The 22,627-nt window shown below is 45.8% G+C and overlaps 1 protein-coding gene across 4 annotated transcripts in view; it reads right to left on the reverse strand.

Annotated features, from left to right (window-relative positions):
* Positions 1 to 1,955: 1,955 nt before the first annotated feature.
* Positions 1,956 to 22,627, reverse strand: part of LOC119445527 (monocarboxylate transporter 9) — a 130,253-nt gene continuing 109,581 nt past the window's right edge. For 2 of the 4 annotated variants that reach the window (XM_049663372.1, XM_049663371.1), the window contains exons 2-6: positions 13,807 to 13,978; positions 9,537 to 9,683; positions 8,660 to 8,803; positions 4,799 to 5,677; positions 1,956 to 3,189 (exon numbers count right to left, since the gene is read on the reverse strand). In XM_049663372.1, the coding sequence (XP_049519329.1) occupies positions 2,999 to 3,189; positions 4,799 to 5,677; positions 8,660 to 8,803; positions 9,537 to 9,683; positions 13,807 to 13,936 (1,491 nt within the window). In that variant the 5' untranslated portion in view covers positions 13,937 to 13,978 and the 3' untranslated portion in view covers positions 1,956 to 2,998. Of the gene's footprint in view, positions 3,190 to 4,798; positions 5,678 to 8,659; positions 8,804 to 9,536; positions 9,684 to 13,806; positions 13,979 to 14,045; positions 14,602 to 20,902; positions 21,118 to 22,627 lie in introns of those variants that run through there. The other 2 variants (XM_037709792.2, XM_037709791.2) reach the window with 2 other exon arrangements.

The following is a 22,627-nucleotide window of genomic DNA, read 5'->3' on the forward strand; positions in this document are numbered from 1 at the left end:
CGTTGGTTACCCTTTAAACACCTACTCTTTGAGATGACGTTTTCTACTGTATAATGTCTGCACTAAGTGCACTTTGGTCCATTTGTCAAGTGATATTTCACAGTATTTAAAAGTTCCTAGTCCTATCCACCATACGGTGCTTAAACGTGACATATCGTCCCGAAAGTGTCTTGCACCTGCAAATGTCTCGGGATTTCTATTGCATTTCAGACTAAATTTGCCTTTGCAGTACGTACGTATTTAGAAATTGAATAACTACATAATTTGCCATTTCATTCTGTAAACTTTTGTGTCTCCCGCCACTTATGCTTCTTTGGCGAGCGAAGATACTTACACTTTTTTTAATTGAGAGGTGGTGATGTATTTAGCCTTGTTTCGGTTTCGAATTGATTCTTACCACTGACGCCCCTCCGCGCGTAATGTGGTAATCGGCGTTCGCGCTGATCCCTTCCCGGTCTCCCAATAAACTCAGTCGTCGTCTGGTGCCCAAATGAGGAATTCGTCTCTTTTCTCTGCGGCGCTCAGCGCCCCGGCCGTTAGGCCTCACCACGTCGGTCTAGCGTGCGGCCCCCCTCGCCGTGCGAGGCCCGATACCACAGTGGTGGTACCAGACTTCTGGTGTGCTCTTCATTTTTCGGTTGGTGGAGCTGTATGCAAACGATCACTCAGAGACATGGGCGCGATGTTTAGTGCCACTGATTTCAGTGGCGTTGTACACATTAGTCACACGTCTCGCCACGTACAAGCACTTTAAAAAGGAAACTGTATCATATATACATTTCTGTTGTGCGATTATAACGTCGCTGCGCGCTTACAAAAAAAGAATAAAAATGAAACCTGAAGCCACTCATACAATCTTGCGTCGATCGAAGATGCTTCGCACTACTTAATAGATGGTGAAAGAAACATTTAAAGATGTGGCAAATGAACCTTCTTTACGCGTCATCATTAGTGTCAATACTTACAACGGCTTCTGACAAGACTAAACTAAGTGCTTAAAAATAAACAGTGCGCAGTAGGCACTATAATGTGAACTACTACAGTTGCCATTTTTAAGACACGTGGCCACTTTACAGGATCATGGACCGCAAGTAGCATTCACGAAAATACCCATCATCTTTTCTCTTCTGATTGGCCCCAACACACGCTATGGCAATTACAGAGTTTCTAAAATACCGCATTGTGCGCGTAACCACGATACAGTATCTCAACAGCTGGTGCTGCAGCCCACATTATCCCGAAAGCGGCCAGCATGAAGTGGAAGCGCTCGTATTTAAGAAGTTTACAAAACATTTTTCGCAGTTTACGCATGGGACACTCGACTACACGACACCGATTAAAGAAAAATTCTGCGCACCCTCCCCCCCCCCTTCCGTCCTCCCTTCCGCGAAAAAGATTTCGGGCAACGCCCCGGGACTCTATCAATTTCGAGGGCCTGACAGCTATGCGCGCGTTTACATCGCAAGGCTGGAGACGTTCCTTGGCACGCTTCGATTGCGGAAACGTGTCTCCGCTTGTGACATCCATGGATGAACTGCCGGAGGCATCGTGCAAGTGGAGTTCTTACGCAAACCAAAACAGAGGGTCGGGGCGACAGAATTCTGAACGCAGCTTGTGCGCATTTTGCAATGAAGTAGCTGCATTTGTCACGAGTGCCTCCTACGATCAGCGGCGTACCGGAGCCGGGTTTCTTAGTAGCAATCATTACTGGAGAAAGGAGATCCGGAATGTTTTGACAGAGCGCTATGTCCATGTGTCATCATTCTGACAAATTGATCTTCGTAGCTACTGAAAGCGATTTGAAATTTGAGATACAACCAGAAATAAAGCGCCACCTTCGCGGCGTTTCTAACAATTATGGAATGCAGGTGACTTTTCATTAACACTTGTACTGTGAGACCAGCCATTCAGATGGCTGGCGAAGGATGCCTACGTAGAAAACGTCATACAATAATTCAAGAAACTAAGTCCTGAAGATTGGAGAGCAGATGGAAATGACAGCGATGAGCCATGTGTTCGGGGCTTGTGGATAACCACGTCATTCCTTAGTACAGCTATCACTGTAATATCATGTGCTTATTTTGACATGTACCACACACACTGGTTAAATATGTTGAAAAGAGCAAATTAGACGGAGGCATCGAATCCTTTCATAATTCTTTATTGTAATTCCTTGTGTCAATGTAGTTTTGGCTTCTATTGTCATTCAGCTTGCGATGAAGAGCGCGAGATGCTATACAATAGATGACAAAATCGGGCGTGAGGCATTCGCCATATATTAGATGACTATTGTCTGCTGTGTCCTGCATGCATGGGTAGTAATTATTAGGAGTTTCTCATCGCAATCCTTTCCTCGGACACACCTTTCCGCAATACGAGTAAAAAAAAAATTTCATGCATAGCAACGCCCCGCTGCAAGCACCCACCTACCTTCCAAGGTCTCCGATTCGTGAGAACCACTGATGGTGGGCCAGCACCAAGTGGGTGAGATGCAAGTAATTTGTGGCACAGTCCTTCAATGCCTGAGAGCCAGGAAAAATAGCTAGGCTACAGTTTCACAGCTCGCAACGCTTGTGGTCTCCGCATACTGAGTTTTGTCCTTCGACATAACATTCACTCTATACAAGTCGTTGCGGCATAGAATTGTAGCTCCAAGCGAGTCGAAGCGGCATCTCTCACACCGCGCATAGCGCGCGCCGCAGTCAACAAAACACTCGATCGATCTTCCAGGAAGGCGTAGTAATGAGTGGACGTCTGCGTAGGCAGATTTTTCTACGAAACAAAGCAGGTGACCCCTTCGCTCCTTTTGTAAGCGCAAGCGCCTACAAGCGCAAGCGCCCGGCTGATTTACGCTCGCACATGGTGGTTCAGCAATAGGAATCTCGCGCAGGCCTATTCACGTAGGTAATGTAGGCGCCAACGACTGGGCGTTGGCGCAAGGATGCATATATGATTCTCAAAGCGCACGTAGTTCAAGTTCACTGGGAGAACGGCCGATTTAGGGTTGGTTCTTTTTTACACTGCCTTCCTGGGAGCCACACAATGTGCCATTTTGCAACGTCCACGTATGCTTGGAAGTGGCGCAGAGCCTGATGTGAACGAAGATCCAGATGATGGCGGCCAGCGTCACTGTAGAACCGCACAGGCGAAACAGGTTGTCGTACGACCCGACCTTGTCTCGGAAGTAACCTGCGTGATATTGTCGAAAGTGATGAAGTAGAGCTTATAAGCAATTCAAACTGATGAAGGCAAAGTGAACTATATGCATCACAATTGTCTGCTTGTTAGTTTGCCACCTTTGCACATGCATGCGCGAAAGCCAGGACCACAACTTTCATCAGAAAAGTGGGAGCAAGTGTGTTCTTATCTTAGCAATGATTAGGTCGCTCCTCGTAAGTTAACAAGCGAGAGGCACCCCCCTTCTTCGGCTCCGAAAATGTGAACCTTGTTTTCAAACAGCCGTGGAAGCTTGCAGCGATAATAGTGTTTTGAATTATCTACGTGCGAGTCACAGACAGCATAGTTCGTGACACACTCCATGTACTCTATACGATAGTTTGATCCTCCCCAAAAATAGGTTACTTTTACGATAAAAATATGTCGCAGTTTCGCCCGAAAGGCGAAGCATCGATTGCAATAGCAAATTAGTAGAGAGCTATTCGGAGTAGGGATAGTAGTTTTATCGGCTGCATAAACTTGGACACATTGGCTTACTAACTGAATTAACAATCGTGGTGTCAGCGCGCACAAGCAAACATGAACGGAGCGCACAAGCAAACACGACGGCGACGCCGACTGCAGAAATCCGGTTGAAGTGTCCATATAATTGCTTTCGCAATAATTGAGCCCAATGCACATTTCGTAATTTTATCTCTCTAATAGCCACACGCATGGGTTGTGCGCGAAGTCTAGAATAAAATATTAGTTGGACACTGACAGTAGCCTTTCTGGATTTCATAACATAAACCACAAACAGAAATCGAAGACTATGAGAATGTGCACTGGATTGAAGTTAAAGCGTACATGCGCAAAGGTTAAGATGGTTGAACATAGAAAACATCAGTACCGGCGATAGCATTCACGGCACATCTCTTTTTAAACCCTTCTTTCCGTTAAGGGGGTTAGCGAGAGTAAATCAAAACATCGTCATCTACCTCCGCGCAACATAGTCTAATAGGTTGAAATTTGCAGGGGATGCGATGCGTACTTAGAACGGTATACTGACTAACCTCCTTATTCTGAAATGCACTAAACTCATCTGAAATGCATCTAAAATGCTCATGCTCGACTTCTAAATGGCGCTTGTTGTGAACACGCTGAAGGAAACGCAATGAGCGTCTTCGGCACGTTCACGCCACGCGTCATTTATATCAAGTCAAGCATGGGCTTCACATGAAGTTGCATTTCTGAATACGGGGGTTGGCCATTAAAGCTAAAATTCTCATTTAGTATGGTCCTGCAATTTATCAGCGTAAAATGCAATATTTCTTCAGATTTCCTACTGCAACAGTCATACTTTTCTAAAGGCCTGTGAATTGTAAGGTGATAATTTACGAGTTGGTGTCCTCGCTATTTTCAATACGACGCGTGAATTGTGGTCTTTGCTGCTACGGTATTGAACTGCTGTCATTTTGTTTATTTGTCGCCTTTTTCCAGGCTTAGATCCAGACATAATGTTAGAGATTTTGCGCAATAATCTGTGTTCTTTAGAAGTGCACATATAATTTCCAACCAACCAGAAACATTCTGTTCCGCTAAAGCGAAAAGCATGCCGTCATCGAACGACGATAATACGCACCTATGACGAGTGGCTTCGCTAGCGACGTCATCCCTGCAGAAGCGGACACCATGCCGTAGGCCATAGACACTCGTTCGATGCCCACATACTCTGCACACAGCACAGAGAAAAGCACTACAGTGGTGCCGATGCAGAAGGCAATCGCAGTTGCCATGGCGAACACGACCGCGTAGCTCTCCGCAAGGGGAAGCATGATGTACAGAGATCCCATCCACGCAAAGCTGATGGTCATCAGCGCTTGCCGTGTGAAATATCCTTTGTCAGCCAGCGCAGGAAGTGTCAGCCGACCGACCAGGTCAGCCACGGAACTGGTGGAAAGCACGGTCACCGCGTTAGACACACTGACTCCGCGGTCAATGGCGAAGTCCACCAATAGGGAGATGTAGCACTCGAAGGCGAAGCTGAACGCAATGTAAGAGTACATCACCACATAAAACATGGGACACGAGAACACAGTGAGCCCATGACGAAACGATCCTGCCACTAATTCTACTTTCTTCACGCTTGTCTTATCTTCTGCTAACCCATTTGGAATAGCAATGCGGCAGCCATTGACGGGGCGGCCCGAAGTATCGTTTAGGCTGCGCAGCTTCTCCGCTTGAGCTTGCTGTTCCTTCTGTTCCTTCAGCTTCTTCTTCAGCCACGAAGGCTGACGCAGGAACAGGCTGAAGGCAACAGCATTGAGGCAAAGAGCACCGAAGAGCAGCAGGGCACTTTTGAAGCCATACTGGTTCGTCGCCAATTCGAGAAACTTTGGAAAAACAAATGTGCCCATGGTGGCGCCGGCGAAATTGATGCCCATGGCAAGGCCCTTGTAGCGGATGAAGTGTTCATTGATGACAGTCGGGATAACGACGAACAGCATGCCACTCCCGATGGCTGAAAAGAAAAGGATGAATGGTTTGAGAATGTGTTGCGCAGAATATACAACTCCGAGCCACCTGAGACGGCTCATCAAAACAGAATACAGCAAATATCTGGTACAAGTCCGACAGTACAAGTCTGCTGTGGTTGCAGTGAAATTGGTCACATGTAGCAAGAGGTTCCACACCACAGACTGAGCTTCCAAGGCTTTAGTGCTCATGTGCGTTGTCAATGCTTTATTGAGCGGCCATGCCAAATCGAAGTGTACTCTGACATTCAAACGTCTTTTTGAACTTCTCAGTTCTGCAGTATCGGAAATCATTCGTTCAGCGCTCTCTATAAGTTGACACACCTTCGTCATCTCACGCTCTCGTGGGGAACAGGACCTCGAGCCAACAAAAGCGAAACTAAGAAACGAAGACTTCCTGTGTGACTCAGTTGTTCGTCTGACTGGGAAGCGACCCCTTTTGACATGACAAACAAATAACAGCCACTCCCTTTTCCCGTAATCGTCTGGCTGTGATCATATTATTTCTGCCGACATAAGGTTTTGTGGAAAATTACCCCTTTTACATAGCTTGTCGAAGCGGGTGTGGGTTACTTAGTTATCAACGTCGGACTTGCAATTGAACTGCGTAAAATAAAGAAATTGTGGCAAGCGCCGCAGCTGCATACAGCAAATGGCCGCATGTGCAAAGTCTGAATTCAAATACGTGCTTCGTCGTTCACTGGTCCTTTCTTCGTGCTTCTTCTGTGTTCCAAACCAATTAACGTTATCGCGGACTTCCATCGCGAATAGGACGCCATTATCGACCTTGGTAACGTGCTCATGATGTCGACAAGCGACAGTCCCCTGCGGCTTCAGTACGGCTAGACCCCATTCACAACTTCAAGCATTTTCGATAAATCCGACACATACCCACTTCGGAGTTGCCTCTCTGCCAAAGTTCGGTGCGATAAAGAAGTCCGGCAAACCGGAATCTGAAGTGAACTTTACTGTCCTCCTTACATGCCAATTCCGCAGTGCTGTTTTTTTTTTTTTGCTTTTGCTTTAGTTGCCCACGTAAAGCTCAGTGACAGGGATACTGACTAACTCGCCACGAACTCCATTACGAAATATCGGCATCTCACATGGCTCAGCAAGTTTGCCTACTTTGAGGAAACTGCCGATTAACAGAGCTCATGGCTATCAGCGGCACATGCGTCGCTTAACCTCAGTGTCATCCCGTGTCCTTTTTAGCATCCCGTGTCCTTTTTAGCTAAGCAAGGCAGTATTTTCTACATAGCTCAAGTTTACGTGAACGCGGTTCATGGTGCGGAACAGACTACCTGTAGTGCAAAACACGGTTGCTTGGGCGAAGTGCCGTCCTCCTGCCTGTCGCTTTTACGCAAAACAAACGTGCTATTGTCCCCGTAATACGGGATGTTTTATACGACAAGCGATAGCTCCTGCGTGGCGTTAACTTTACGGTCTCGACAGATGAAAAAAGCATTTAAAAAATCTAGATAAGCAACATCCGCTGAGTGGATTCTCTTAATCAGGTGGCGTTCTGTGAGTGGATCTCGTTTCGGTGTGCTCCCGCGGCGCCTGTTTGTACCACACCGGCATCCAGAAACACGACTCTGCCTATGTAGAAAAGGAGAACAGAGTTCAAGTGCCTCACTGCATTTATTACAGATTTCGTGTCCTTCACGTGTTAATTGCACTTACCAGGCCGAAGCATGAATGTTAATGAGATAATTCTACGTTACTGTGTGAGCTCACGTGCTTATACAGACTAATCTTCTGCAATTTGCTGGTTAAGCGTGCTGTACAGCAGCGACCACACGAAAACACAACAGAGACTGCACGCGATAAAAAGTGGCCTGAGGGCCACGCGCTAAGTTCGCCTTGGGCGTTGCGTGGGTCGCAAAGCCAGATAGTGTCAACACGCTACACGGGAAATGCATAAAGTAATTAGAATATCAATGTTCTTTATTTTTTGATGTGACACGCGGCAAACCGGTTCTCGACATTGATAGTTGCACATTTTAATTCCATTGAGCGTGCTATGCAAGTGACCTTTTAATCGCGAGGACACGCATCTACGGTGTTGAGGAAATTGCGTACTTTACAAAGATGCAAACACACTATAAATATAGCTGACCTCAGTTTAAACTTCTAGTATTTCTGGAACGTTGAGAATATACATAAAAAAGTTCGGAAGCATGTTAAGCTCCTGTAGCACCTGCAGGCCAAAGTCTGCAGCACGCGTGGTAATCCATTAAGTTATACCATTGGAGGGGTTCAGGACATAACGAGCCGCAGTGTGAACTAAACGTATGTCGCTGTAGGTCGACCTCCTCAACGACACATGTGGGCCCCTAATGCACTACCTAAAGGTTTTTTCGTTCCCCCCATTTCTTTGGTTCTCTCTTTTTTTTCAGTCTTTCTTTTTCTTATCTTTCGTTATTTCTTTCGTTCCTTCTTTCGGTCATTCATATTCAGCCGTTGCATCTTGGCTTTCTTACGGGGGTATCTGCCATTCCTGATTTTTTTTCATCATTCGGCGTCTGTTTTCGCATCATTGAACTAGACGCCGCTTTTTTGATATGAGCCATTGCAACGAGCCACTTAAGGCTTGTGCCTTAAAATGCAAACAAGGGGCGCCTATATGACGTGGAGGTAGAATGTGCAGAGACCGTAATTATATTCCCAGGGAAGCTATAATAGTTGTTTGTCCGTTCCTTCCGTGTGTCGCAATAGTGGGCCTGATAGCGTAGTGTAACCAGCGTTCTTTCTCTATGTCCATTTGATGACATAAATGGCGCATTTTGCTGCACTCATCATTGCAAATAAATTACACAGGAAAAAGGGAGCTTTAACTAAAACTGTGTTTCCTCAGGCAAATGAATTTAACAAGATGTTGAGCTTTTTATGAAATTGGATGTAATGAACCTATTTGGATAGTGTTTGTCGGATTAGCCATTATAATTGCAAGGAGAACGCCTACTTACAATGGACAATGCCCAAGCTGAAAACGAGGTATTCGATGTTGGTTGCGAAGTACGATATGATGAGACCAAGGGCTCCAATAGTCCCGCCGACTATGGCCACCGGCCGTGGAGTGTACCGGTGCGCTAAGGGCCCAGCAACGAGACCTGAAAAGTTACGACAGCTTTAAATATAACATGTTAGGCACTGGAGTCGCATATCACGGGAATCTTCTCGTTAGCAGGCTACAACGTATGCCACTGTCGCATTTAAGAAAGCTTGAGCTTTAGCTCAATTATAGCCAAATATTCTTCATATTGTGCAGGCAGGAAGGCACACTACTTACAGAAACTTTAAGGAATATAATATGACACCTATAGGTGCTGCAACAGCACCCAAAGTTCGGAAAATATACGAGGTTTCTTGTCGCTAAGGGTGTTATTCAAAACAAGGTACGCAATCGCAGACAGTGCTCGAAAGATCTACGTTCTCGATACATCCTGTGTTATTCTTTAATTAGTTTCATGTCGGCATATAAACAACATTTGTGGTTCACATTGCGAGTCTATCAACGCATATGTTTCGGATTTACTACTGTCTCAATACAAATGACGTGTCCCTAGTACCAAATGCATTGTGACCTATATCTGATAACTTATCGTGCAAGATGAAAACATGCGGGCGCAGAATTTAAAAGGAGCTGAGTTATTTTATGCATTCCTGTTTCACTAGGTCAGTAGTTTTAGTAAGTTTTCAAAAGCGCGAAATAAATTATTCGTGCAAGCATTCTGATGCAATCCTTGTCATGAATGTTTGTCCAACGCTAGATTATTATGTTCTCTCTGAGCTCTTCGGAATAGCTCTCTAAATGTTGCGAGTGATAGCATTCTGGAGTTTTACCTGTGAGTAGGAGGACACCGCCAAGTAATATGATGGGCCATGCAGCTTGTGATCTCGTGGCGTTGAACGTGTCCAATATAGCCACGTACAAGAAGCCGCTTGACCTTCTTCCGCCGACGCCGAAAAACGTTGCAAGAGCGCATGCTCCTAAAAGAGATAGGATTGTATGGGCTATTATTGGCAGAAAAGCAGTCGGTTGGTTGCAAGTCCTCTATGCGTATCATAGTGGAAATGACTATTTTAACATTCCTTCATTATCCACCTAAAAACAACCAACATTTTACTTAACACTTTTTTAAAACTAATTTGAAGTTGGTGATATTGCTTGTTCTGGGCTCCTGTCTTTGGCGCTACACCGAAATATCGGCATATAACTGCTACAGACTGCAGCGTAGCTATAGACTGAGACCACTTCAGCGCAGCTCTAGACTAAGACCACCATAAAACTGAAGACATTGCATTTTACATCATCGACGGCTGCAGAAGTCGCCACCCTCCGTGCTGCTCTAGTGTTATTAATTGAAGAATCGTCTCAGGCATGGTCAATAATCTCCGGCACCAAGGCCGCTCTCCAGTGCATTATATCGCCATTTCGTCAAGGACCGAATGAACAATGAGTCGCTGACATAAGACTTCATCATCTCGCAATAGAGAAAAAACAAGACATAGCTTATCAGTGGATACCGGACGATTGTGGTATCTACGGAAACAACCGTCCAGATGAGGCCGCCCCATCTGTTCATGATGGTCTCCACTGTGTTGCTATACCCCTACCCAGAACAGACGCAGCTTTCGTTCGCTCGCACGTGAACTTACACTAGCACAGTGAAACTCGACGGAATTTACCAACGCTCGTCTCCACAACTTGGATCCGAATCTACAGCTCCGTCTTCTGTCAGGAATACCAATAGCTGAGGAGGTGCTTCTGTGCCGATTGTGGCTTGGCGTGGCCTTCACAAATGCTTACTCATTTCGGATCGGAATGGCCAACAGCCCTACATGCGATAACTGTAGCTGCGAGGAAACAATCTTCCGTCTTCTCTGTGAGTGTCTCCGCTTCAGTGCGCCCAGGATAGAACTTTCATGAATGTGTTAGATGGACTTGATAAACGCCCTTTGTCAGAGGAAAGGGTCCTGAGACACTGGCTGAGACCGTCCTCAACACAGAAGGCTTTGAAAGCGTTGTTGCGCTTCTTGCGAAGAACTGGTCTCAGATAAAGACTAAGCAGTGCCGTATTCTCCATTTTTTTGTTCTTTACATTTCTTACACCTCTTTTCTATTATCTTTTATTGCCCTTTCCCCAGCAGAGGATAGCCAGCCGGCCTGAGAACTGGCTAACCTCCCTAGGGAGTCTTTCTGTCTATTCCACCTTCCTCCTACTAGACTAAGAGCACGCTTTCATAACAAATATATTTTTTGTTTCTGAGCACATCCATTGGGGCAAATTGGCCGATAATAGGCGCTTACTAATAATACCACATACCCTGTGTCGAACGTTTCTGTTGGGGCACGTACCAGCGACCCAAGTTGTCTACTAGGCCAGGCGGCACGCTTCAGCAAGTTATTTTTACAGGCACATACCTGCAGTGACCCATGTTTGCTTGGCAAGAGAGCGGCCAGCACATAGGCCCACGCTAGTAGACGACTTACTTCACTGGGTACGTGAAAGTGGTTAGATACAAGCAGACACACTGCAAAGTGGGTAAACTTCCCAAGAATGCTAATCACATTAAAACAACGAAAATGTTTCTTGCCTAATATTTCAGAAAAAAATTATTTCTAAGGCTAAAATAGTGCTTATCCTGGGCTCATATTTTCGCGCTACGCGAAAACATCAGCACACAAGTTTATTTGTTTTCATATTTTTTTTCGTAGCACCAGCTTTTATCATGGAGTCACTATCCTGCCTCTACTAGAAAAATCTGGGTAAAAAAGTTGCAACCTCAAAGGCGCAGCTATGTTGGTATCTCTCATTTTTTAACACTAAAAATAAACAAGCCCGTACACGTAGAACGTATACGTACGACCAATGTGTAAAGTTCATACCGCATATTTTCGAAAACGAACCGATTGCCACGTGTAAAATTTCGATGTAATATTTACGGTACATGAAACGACGCATTTGCGGGCGGCTGAACTAAATGGCGCCACAATATTGAGGGAGGCTCGGGATCGCGTTGATTGCGCGTCTCGCCTAATTCCCACCTCATCGTGTGCGAATGCGCGTTTGCACAGGGGAGCAACATGGCCGCGCTGTCGGTTACCGATTTCAATGCATGGGCGCTATGTGGAGCTGCTCCTCTAGAGTTGGTAATAATAACACTACGGGACTCACTACCTCACGTAGATGTGAGGCATCATTTAGGGCTTTAGTGAAAAGTGCTCGGTCTTGGGAATTTTTCGAGCACAGCATCAAAGTGCACTTTATTTAACTCAATTCTCGATGTACAGTGTGTGGCAATAATGTGAGAAGGTATGGTCGTCGTGCCGTGATTGCTTGTGAAAGGCAGGCACTTTTACAGTACAGTTCGGCGTGCGTCAACAGTGCTTGCATGTCAACTACGTGCTATTTACGCCAAGATAGCAACCCCCCCCCCCCCCTTGCGCATGAAAGGTAACGGCATGCTGTGCTCGTTGTCTCAGCGCAGCCGCTGTCCTCAGCGACTGTGAGATTGCAATTGTAATTTTTAGTGAGACAGGTTGCGTCGCAACAGCCTGGCAGATGTTCCCACTGTCATGTGCACCAAGTTCCCACCATCTGTCATGATCTTGAGGCTGTCAGGACCGAGTGTCATTTCATGTAGCCCCATGTCTCACCAAAGTCCTCAGGGCGAACGCTGCTGTATATGTTTATTCGTTAGAGAAAGTAATCTAGCCTTGGATTGAGCGAGTCAGCCATGAACGACCATGCGTTCTCCAAAAGGACTCTACGAATGCACCTGCACGTAGCTTCTTCCACTCAAGAGATGCTGCCTGAATTTTTCACCACCACGCCACATCGAACATGTCGTCTCCTAACACCCCGGACCTTAGCCGGGTGGAATAATAGGCATGGATCATTGTTAAAAGCTAGGTCATCAAGTAACTTCACAGCACCAAAGTTTCTTCGAAAGCATCCATTCTAGACGCGATTGCCAACATTCACGATGAGCACCTTATTCATCCCTGTTGACGCTGTCGAAGTCGTATAGAGGGCGCAGTTGAAATTGATGGCAGATTCACTGAAGCAACTTCAACTGAAAGGAGTTGAGAACCTCTGTAGTAAATCTGATAAAAATATGATGCTTCTAAAATTCATCCTCTCTCCGTTGCAGCAAGGTGGCATACTTTGGAGGACCAGTGTTGTGTGCGCTAATCTACTAATGTTCAGTACGGCCCCACAGCAACATAAAGCAGCCTAAATTGAATGTAAGCATTTTATCTGCAAATGAGCAAACTGTCCAATCACCATGTATGTGGTCAGAACACTGATACTGTCCACGTCGAGAAAACCCAACATATTGATTACAGTGCCGCGGCACACGTTTATTGTATCTGATAAATGAGCTTACTGCGTAATAAATAAATTATCATAGCTTCAAAAGATATTGATTTATTATAGAAGGGAGCTCACACAGATGAACGCGAAGTAAAGCTAAGGCTACAGCTCACAATGTTTTAAGTAGCAACACACAGACACCACGCAAAATAAAAACATTACTGGCTATAGTCAATGTCGTAAAATACAAGAAAAAATACAGGACCACAAGTTGACAGCTTAGCAGTAAATTACGCAACACCAAGAAAAAAATCGAGCACGATTTCAAGTTCACTGCTTAAAATCACAATTTCTTTCATTGTGACAATAAGCGAGAGATTACAACATATTTGTACGGCAGAAAACGTCACGAAATAAAAGAAAAAGAAATACAACTAGAGTTCAAGTTCACAGCTTCGCGCTAGACGAAATAGCATCCTATTATTCCTTCCTACGAGAAAAGAATCCGTGTTTGTCGTAATGAAATAATGATGTTTAAATGGTTCAACTCATGGCACGCTTTAGAAACGCGCGAGTTATACTGTTCCTACATGTCGAATACCGCTGAAGAGGAAAATTGTGAATAGGTAACAAAGAAAACCATAGCCCATGCAGAGTGCGAAACAAGTGCTTGATATTTTTTTATGCACGCACATCACAATATTTGGCTTACCTATATGAATACGGGTAAGCCAATCAGGAAAGCGAAGCGTATATAGCGAGAGGCTACAACAACAGATATTTCTTCCTACCTGCCGTCATCCAACTGTGCACGCTGTCCGGCCCATAGCGAGGTATGCCTTTCTTTCCGTTGCTCGGAGAGGTGACTGCGCACCCCTTCTTCTTGCCGGCACAGGCGGACGTCTGGTCCACGACAGTCATGGCGACGACGGAAGACAGGTGTTTCTAATCACGGGCCATACACTGCAGATCACGGTTGAGAAACGCGCGATTAATTACTTCAAAGCTCTCTTAGCCAATCTACCATTACCTACGAGTGCCGCGAGCCGGCCGTATCATTGAATCCGAGATGTCCGAGCTGAGCAATCTTCACGTGCCGCAGCGCCGTTCTCGAACGAGAACACGCGGAACGCCCGGCCGATACAATACGTCAATTGATTTCTGCCTGACCCTCCTTGCTAACCGAGCATTATCCACGTTCTGTCCTGCCTGCTCTGTTTGGTACGGCGCCAGCGGTTTTTCAGACGATTGAGCAATTGCACTGTCACGAGAAGTAACAAGTTCCGCCCGCATATATGCAAGACGCCCACGAGTTTTCGCTGTCGGGGACTTCAAGCTGGCTGCGCTCTTTCCTGACTGCCTCTCTAAGATGGCCTGTCATCTTTGGGACCAAAACGCGCCGTAAGCTGCGGACGTGCGCGTAAGTGAGAATGGAGGTGTAGCCAGGTTCTTTCGGTGCTCCCCCGTTGCGCAAAATTCGTCTTTGACAGGGCGTTGCGGGGCAATAACGATTGCTCGCCCGCTGCGCAGATTCAGAGGCAGGCCTCTTCAATACCTAAGCAACGCCTCGAGAGCCATTCAGGTACAGATAAACATAGTGGCGGAAAGTGCGCACCGGCGTCGCAACACACTCCACTTATACGAGATACCCCGCATCTATACAGGGTGTCCCAGCTAACGTCAGCCAAGCCGGTAAAAACGAATAAAACCCGTTTCAGTATAGAATTATGAGAACTACATTTTTTGGTCGTCAGCCGTCTTCCACCTTCAGGATAACTTTTTTGCGTACGAATCAGGCGGCTATTTAAGGAAAACTTATTAATAAACGTCTTAAGGTTTCTTGACTACCGTTTGGAAATCTGTTATTGCGTCCTTGAACAAACCGTTCACTCGTTTTCGGCTAGCTATGTCCTGCGTGATTATTTTTTCCATGCTTTACTTGGGGAACAGCTTGGGGAAACACCAGCAGCCCCAAAAGTGATTCGAATAAACTTACTCGGCTCTGCTTGGGGACTTATTCTAGGATGGCCGCTTATTGGCCGGATGAGCAATATCAGATGAGCTGATTGGATGGTTGAGCACTACGTCATGCAAAAGCGATAGTATCGCCGGAAGTGATCATCCGAGAATACGTCCCCGGTCCTCGACAACCGCATGGAAGTGGTGTTGCGAAAGCCGAGGTCCGAGCGGCCACGAAGGTAGGTTCCATAGGTGGTGCCGTGCCAGATGCCGAGAGGAGGAGATATCCAGGGAGATTAGAAAACTGTTTTATATACAAATGTACATATGGTATTTTACAAGAAGGGCTCCATGATATTGGAGCCGTCCACGCGCTAATATCTTTGCATGTAGTAGCGTTTACATCACCGAGCTTTCTACATGGTCGAGCGTCCTGACAACACTCAAGTCCCCTGTTTTATCCCTTCCGTTTCCCTCTTTCACACGACGAGGGAATGCACTTTATTTCTTCTTAGCCAATGGCCACCTCCGTAGCGGTCAGTTCGCGGAAGTCACCATTTGCAGGGCGGGCGGCTGTTGTCTTGAAGGGGCTCCAGGTGGGCGCGTCAGTCGGCGCCGGGCCTCGTCGTAGTTCGGGCGGCGCTCGTAATTTCACGGAAACGCACCAAAGGGCGACGTTGCCGTTTAGCGACGCATGAGGCAGCCTGGAGACTAATTGCTCATCCATCAGTCCCAGGCGACACTTCCCGGCCGCGAGAACCGACAAGCGTGAAGAGCACTTGATAGCTACCCCGTATGTCGATGAGGCCTCCTTTGTCCCGAAGGACCGCCAGACACAACAGTGGCAAGCTGTCGGTATTGGTGTTGTCGTTGGCTGATCGCGAACTCCGTGCTCCGCCTAACGATCGCAGCCTACGTAATCACAGGCAATGTGCTGTTACGTAAGACTGTGAGGTGAATAGCTGTTTCTATATCACGTCTTTTTGTAAATAATGCTATATAGAATGTAAATAACGTTATAGATACTGTGTACAAAAATTTTGAAGCGTGAACAGTCACGCAGAAATTGTTTAATGATAAAAATACATTTTAAAATAACACCTTCTCTGTTCCGCAGCTCAAGCAATGGTATGACCTATACTTGCGTACAAACATCGCGAGAAAACGGCACCAACCGTTAACACGGTACGCATCGACAGCGTTGCTTGCTAGACACCACTACCGAAGGGGAACCCCCACATAAGCCAAATCTGCATACACGTCACTGGACGTGCTCGGATACATATGTGTTCCGAGTTAACCAACCGGACCTTGTATGTACCACTACACTAACCTGCATGCCGGGTGAGGTTGCGCTATGTAGATTAAGTTACAGGACGATAGCAATCACGGAATTACGAAAAAACATTTCAATGGCACGTATCTTGCCTGAACGTGGAACACAAATAAAACGAAGAAGTAGCTTTTTTATCATACGCACTGAGCTTCCCAGCATTTCAGGACATCAAACCGTCCACGTCCTGTATTCTTCCCATTTTGTCCTGCCGCCGTTTACCCCCCCCCCCCCCCCCCCAACGATCACACGCACACCGACCGAGAGAGCTGTATACGTTCACTCTGTTATACGGTCAGAGAGAGCTGTGTAAGCTGATGTCTGAGTTAATTAGCGGCCAACCAAAGAGTACAGGTGGCGAATAACATATTCGAATACGAAAGGAGTATTTATTTTTAAAACGCAGATGGACACAGGTATTTCCAAGCGGGAATATTTATTTCGCTCTAATATTGTATTAGGCCTTTACTGACTATTATCGCTAACTTCAGAAACAAATGATCAGTTTTACAGACGAGATCACTAATTTTGATTTAAGAACTACGCGAGTAGCCTGTTTGCAAACAAGCTTTCCAAGAATGAATGGCCGCTGTAAGCGCTGAATAAGCTGTTGCAAAAAAAAAAGGTCAGAATTTGTGGAAAAAAAAGCAAGACCTACTAAAGAACTAAGGTAGCGTACACACTTGTAAAAGGGCCCGTTGCATGAAACAAATCACTGCTCGTAGCGTAAAATACAAAAGTGCATACAAAATACAAAAGCGAAACGCCTATATAACGAAGCGCTTCGGACCTCCAGAATCCTTCATTATACAGATCACTTCGTTGCAAATACTGAGCACGTTACCGCTCGTAATAGCGCAGGCCAAGCAACTTACCCAAATGAACACCTTCATTCACCGTGAACTCTGGAGATATTGCGTGAATTGCGTCTCTAATATTTTTTCTGCGACTTCATCCGGCGAAGTGCGTGACTGCAGGGAACGCTATGTACATCAAGGTTCACAGCATGCTCAGCGACGAATTCCGGAAGTCAAGCAAGGCGCTGCTACAGAGTGTCGAACCTAAGTACTGCCCTGCCTCTTCAAAATTCGTGTTTAATCCAGTGTATCCGCCACTGCTGCCTTCATCGACCATTGTTTTTTTTTTCATTAAATGTATTTAAGGAGATGTTGGTGCCTATAGGTGGCGCCGGCTACTCCTCTTCTCTTACATGATAGTTGTCCTCAGAAAGTTGTCAAAAATCACAAAACTGGACTAATAACCACATGTACGAACATTCACGTACTAAGTCTGAACTGCAATATAAATAAATGTTCGCGCAACAGAAGAGTTCACATAACATGAATACTCAAAAAACCGAAGTGTTCACACGCAACACATGAGTTCCCAAAGCATAAATGTTCACAAAACCAAGATGTTCACACAGAAGATGTTGGGCACTTGGGAAATTAGGTCCCTCTTGAATGCCGCGCTCTAAATACAACAGTCTTTTACGCAGACAAAAATGCTACATGAACACGAAGACACAATAAACATGTAATCCAGAGTGCCTGTTAATAACAATGCCAGCAATAACTGAAATCTGATTTAGTAATTTTGCGATATTTTTGAGTCCTCCAAAAATTGTACTAAGGCGCGTGCAGCAATGTTTTGTAATTTTTCTGTCGGCCATGGACCCAAAATTTTTCCTGTGGATAGTGGTCGTCTATCCAAGCCATGCAGTCTTTCTGAAAGCTTCTTACGGGGAGCATCATGTCTTTTACAGTGGAGAAGAAGGTGTTCTATGTCTTCTTCAGCATCTCCGCATGAGCATGTAGCACTATTAGTTTTTTCTTATCCTATACAGGAAGCTTTTAGTATAGGCAGTGCCTAGCCGAAGCCTATGTACTGTTGTTTTAACCGATCGGCTAATTTTAAACGGAATATTGAATTCTATTCCAGGACCAATCTTATATAATTGAGAGTTATGTGCATCATTTATGAACCAAGTTTCCTTGGACAATTTACCGCATAGTTTGTTCAATAAACAACGCGCATCACTCGTTGCTAGAGGAACTAGTGATAATTCATTCTTTTGATGAGCTGCACGTGCCATGCGATCAGCCATTACATTTCCTATGATTTCACGGTGACTTGGAATCCACTGGAAAGTTATGTCGTGTTGTAGATGTTTGATCCGTTCCTTGATGGCCCCAAAGATGTCATCAGTGATCCGTTCCGACGAGATAATCACGTTGGTTTAAAGTAGGGGGAAAGTTGGGGGGGGGGGGGCACTATGCATGGCTTCTGAGGCGTCTGGACCTTGCCAGACGGTATTTGTTACGATTGCGACCGGCGCTTCATGTGTGTACCGCGGCTCTGTAGTGGCTACGAACCGAAGTGGTGGTGCCGCTACTTGCGTTTTTTTTTCGCAACCCAACAATTCAACTTACGGGGGGCGCCCACATCCCTTCGTTTTACAGGCAAATTCGCTGTAGTGGTCTTCGTTGTAGGGGCGTTGTTCACGATACACAAGAAGGATATGACTTTGGTCGGTACTAAGAAAACATTTGTTATGCAGGTCATTTCGTTATAGAGACGATAGTTGTGAAGGCATTCGACGAATGATCGTTTCTTTTCGAATGAGACTACCAATAGTTGGTATGTAATATTCGGTTCATATTCTAAACTTCGAATATTCGCCCACCCCTGAAAAAAACCATTCGCGGAAAGAGGCGATGCAATCGACGCCATCAGACTGCGCATATATAGGCAGTGAGGTTTCGTATCTGTTAAAAAAATATTATAATTGGTGTAACATCCCGAAACTGCAGAATCAAATCACAGTACGCGAGCATTTTTCCGTATCGTTCCTATATGGGTGTGCAGCTATCGTGGCCGGGAGTCGTTACGCCGACCTCATACTCTGCAGCAGACAGAGATGCATAGCCCGTGAGCCGCCTCGGAGGTTCAGTTTCTGCGTTTACCGTAATCCATTGATTTTGAGAGGTCATACCGTAGATTCTAACCCTTCACTGACGACGGTTGCCTACAGAAAACATGCCAGAAAAAAAATGAGTTTTTTTCTTGCTGAGTTTTGGTATTGAGTACTAAGTTTCTGGCTACTTGTCTCAGGCAAACACAGGATGACAGGCAGAAAGCGGCACAGCAGGAATATAGGAAGATCAATACAGACGTTTTGAACGCGAAGTTTCCAAATTGAGCTGAAGTATGGTGTGGGGCGTTAAGCATGGGACTCGTTTGATTTCCAAACTTGCAGCGGATGTGTGTGTGTGCATGCGCATGCGTGTGACGGTATTAAGACGTCTGTGCAACCGATGCCACTCGATCACGGCTTAGGCGACATAGACTGCGCAAATATTATTCGAAAGATGTGGTCCTGTCGCAACGTGTTTAGGCTGCAGGGCCTGAGAACTGCTTAGTGAAAGGAAAAAAAAAACATTTTCCGCACTCGCGACTATTACACGCACCGTGCTGAAGACACTGAAACTGCAATTTAGACGGCTTTTGTTTTGTTAGAGCTGGTTACACTGCAGCCTCAACTCGTAAGCGCGCTGATATCAGCACTGACGTAAGTATAACGTCACGCTATGTGGCCCAATACTCCTGCGGTGCGAGAAGAACGGGGTCGCATGCAGTGAAAATAAAATTCCGCACATGATGTGTCTGTTTGCATATTATTTATTCAGAGCGTGTAAACAAAGCTTTCTACTTTGCTATCGCTGTCAGCACTTTCTCTTTCAGGCGGGACTGCGATGATCATTATTTTCATTTTTATTGTACAAGGCGAGGCTCATAGCTGTTGTATAGTTGTAATGCACGGGCGCGTATAAGGGTGACGCGATAAGCGGTATGAATTTAGATTCGTGCTGAGAGCTAACACTAATGTGGGCAAAAAACATTTGGGAAGTAAAAGAACCCCACGTACAAATAGGGAAGTACACATAAACAAAATGACACGAATGCACAATTAAAGCGTTGACAGCCGCATACATGAAGCCATTAGAAAATTTTGATCTCGTCAAAACACTTGAGAACAGACGAAAATGAAAAAGAAGAAAGAAAGAAATTAAAAAGCAACAAACAACAGAAACAAGCACACAATGCGTTATTTCGGGTGGCGCTGTTCCAGCGCCTTGTATCATTTGTATCATCGTATCAGTTCAGAAGATCCGAGTTCAATGTGCGTTCTCATCGAATCTTTCAGATAACCTGGTCAGCGTTAGGTTTTTCAAAACGAGCCTACCCACCTGTTCAACAATGTTTAGGTGTGGGAGAAAAACGTTTTGTCATATGTAAAAAAAACGAAAAGGAAAACAAACAGGTCATTTCATTGAATAGAAATATGCCAGCCCTGTACATTAAGTAACCTTACTAATCTATAGCCGCAAATAAACTACTACGTGAGTGTTATCATAGATACGACACGATTCCTTCAAACTCTATGTGTGCGATATGCTACAGTATTGAAACGACCTCTGTTAAAGCTTGAAAAGCCGCTTGCCACATTTTTTATGTCCATTGAAGCAGAAAATTGTTTTAAGCCAGAACAGTAAGTCCGCTCTTATTTGGATAAAGAACGTGCTTGTACTCACGGATCTGCACTTGGCCGACACCCATAATCCAAAGTCAGCTGAGGTTCTGCGCGCGAATGTAGAAAGGAACACCCCAGTAAAATACGTCTCACGTATTCTTCGGACACACGGCCGGGTCTTAGCAGGGCACTGACGTGCACCAAAGAAGCCCGTCCGCAATTGTCTAAACACGCAAGCGCGTTCAGTTTCCGCCGAGTGAACCGATGGCGCGTGCGCTAAGATAAGGAAAGAAACTGTTGTCATGAGTGCGAGGTATTGTTGCCAACCGTATGCTGTGCGCAGACTGCTGATACCTTCGCACTTCAGCCATTCCCCCTTTTACCCTCAACGCAGGCTTGTAGCACTCAAGCGCCGAGTGACACGCATCGCGGACAGATCAAGGGAGAGCGGATCATGTGGGCTTTCAAAATCCCCGCGCTGTGGAAGCGGCCCGCCCAAGAAGGAAACCAGACGCTACAATCGTAGAAACGTAACAAAAAAGAACACTTAGAGCAATAGAGAGAGACAGAGAGAAAACAAACGACTGTTGCAGCGCGCAACGCCCACGGACACGGCGTATTCGACCAGGCAGGTGAGGGCAGCGCCTACTAAACCGTCCGGTCTGGCGCGGCTATCAACGCCCTGCCCTGCCCTCCCCTCCCCCACTCCACACTGGTACGCGCGAGGTGCGACTCGGCCGCGAGGTTGAACGGGAAGTGGGCTTTTCCGTGGTTGCACGCGTTCATTCATTCGGCGGTCTTAGCGGCGCTTTCCGCGATATTCCTTGGAGAAGCGGTCGTTCGTGACACGTGTCAGCAGCCGCAAATGGCCCGTGAATTACGCTGAGTCTGTGGATGCAAACACGGGGTAAAAACCGTGCTGCCGTAAGGGTTTTGTTTTGTGGTTTCTGACGCGCATTACTTCGTGGAAACTTTAAGAAAAGGGGAAGTGGCGTAGCTTGTGTTTCCCACTTGCCTATGCGTATAGCTATGCTTCGAAAAAAGGTGTCCCCGGTGACCTTCCGTGTCGTGTTTTTCGGTCACGAGCGTAGCGCTGTACATCGATGTGTCGCTCGAGGTAAGTAGCGCTACACTCATATTCTGTGTATTCGAACGTGCACCGCGTCGAGACCAGAATAAGGAAGCAGAAACGCAGTCCGTAGAGTGAAGTAGCCAATCCTCTTTCATTGATGTTCGCCATTCTTGGAGGTAGTAGTAGGTCTACATATACCTTTCGATTTAAATGCTGCTGCGCTAACGCCAAAGCACTTCCAGCAAAATATGGCCTAAGAATCAAACCGCGCTAAGAACAGTCAGCACATCAACGAAAGAATGTTTGAGTAACGGGGAACATTTACCGTTTGTTACGCCACCTGAAAGAAAATTCGCAAGTTGTCTTGAAAAAAAAAAAACACGAACCAATACAAAAACCAACAGTCTAGAACTCGCGCAAAATGTCATAATCGATTGGTACATTTGTTGATTCTATTTTTTTCCTATTTTTGCCTAAAGTGCTGCAACTTCCGTCTCGAGTGCTGAAAGGAAATTTCATGAGAAGCCTCACTAAGTTCGGCTCCAAGTGTTCAGGCACATAAAGGAAGATCTAGTGCGACGCATAATTCCAAACACATAATTCTAAAACAAACGTCGAATATGCACAGAGGTAAACATGGTCTTCACAACTGTGATCAGCTACCCAAAGGTAGTAGATTCATGGCTCAATGAGCTGAATCAGATGCTTGTCCAA

The sequence above is a fragment of the Dermacentor silvarum genome, chromosome 3, assembly GCF_013339745.2.
Source record: "Dermacentor silvarum isolate Dsil-2018 chromosome 3, BIME_Dsil_1.4, whole genome shotgun sequence".
NCBI lineage: Eukaryota > Metazoa > Arthropoda > Arachnida > Ixodida > Ixodidae > Dermacentor > Dermacentor silvarum.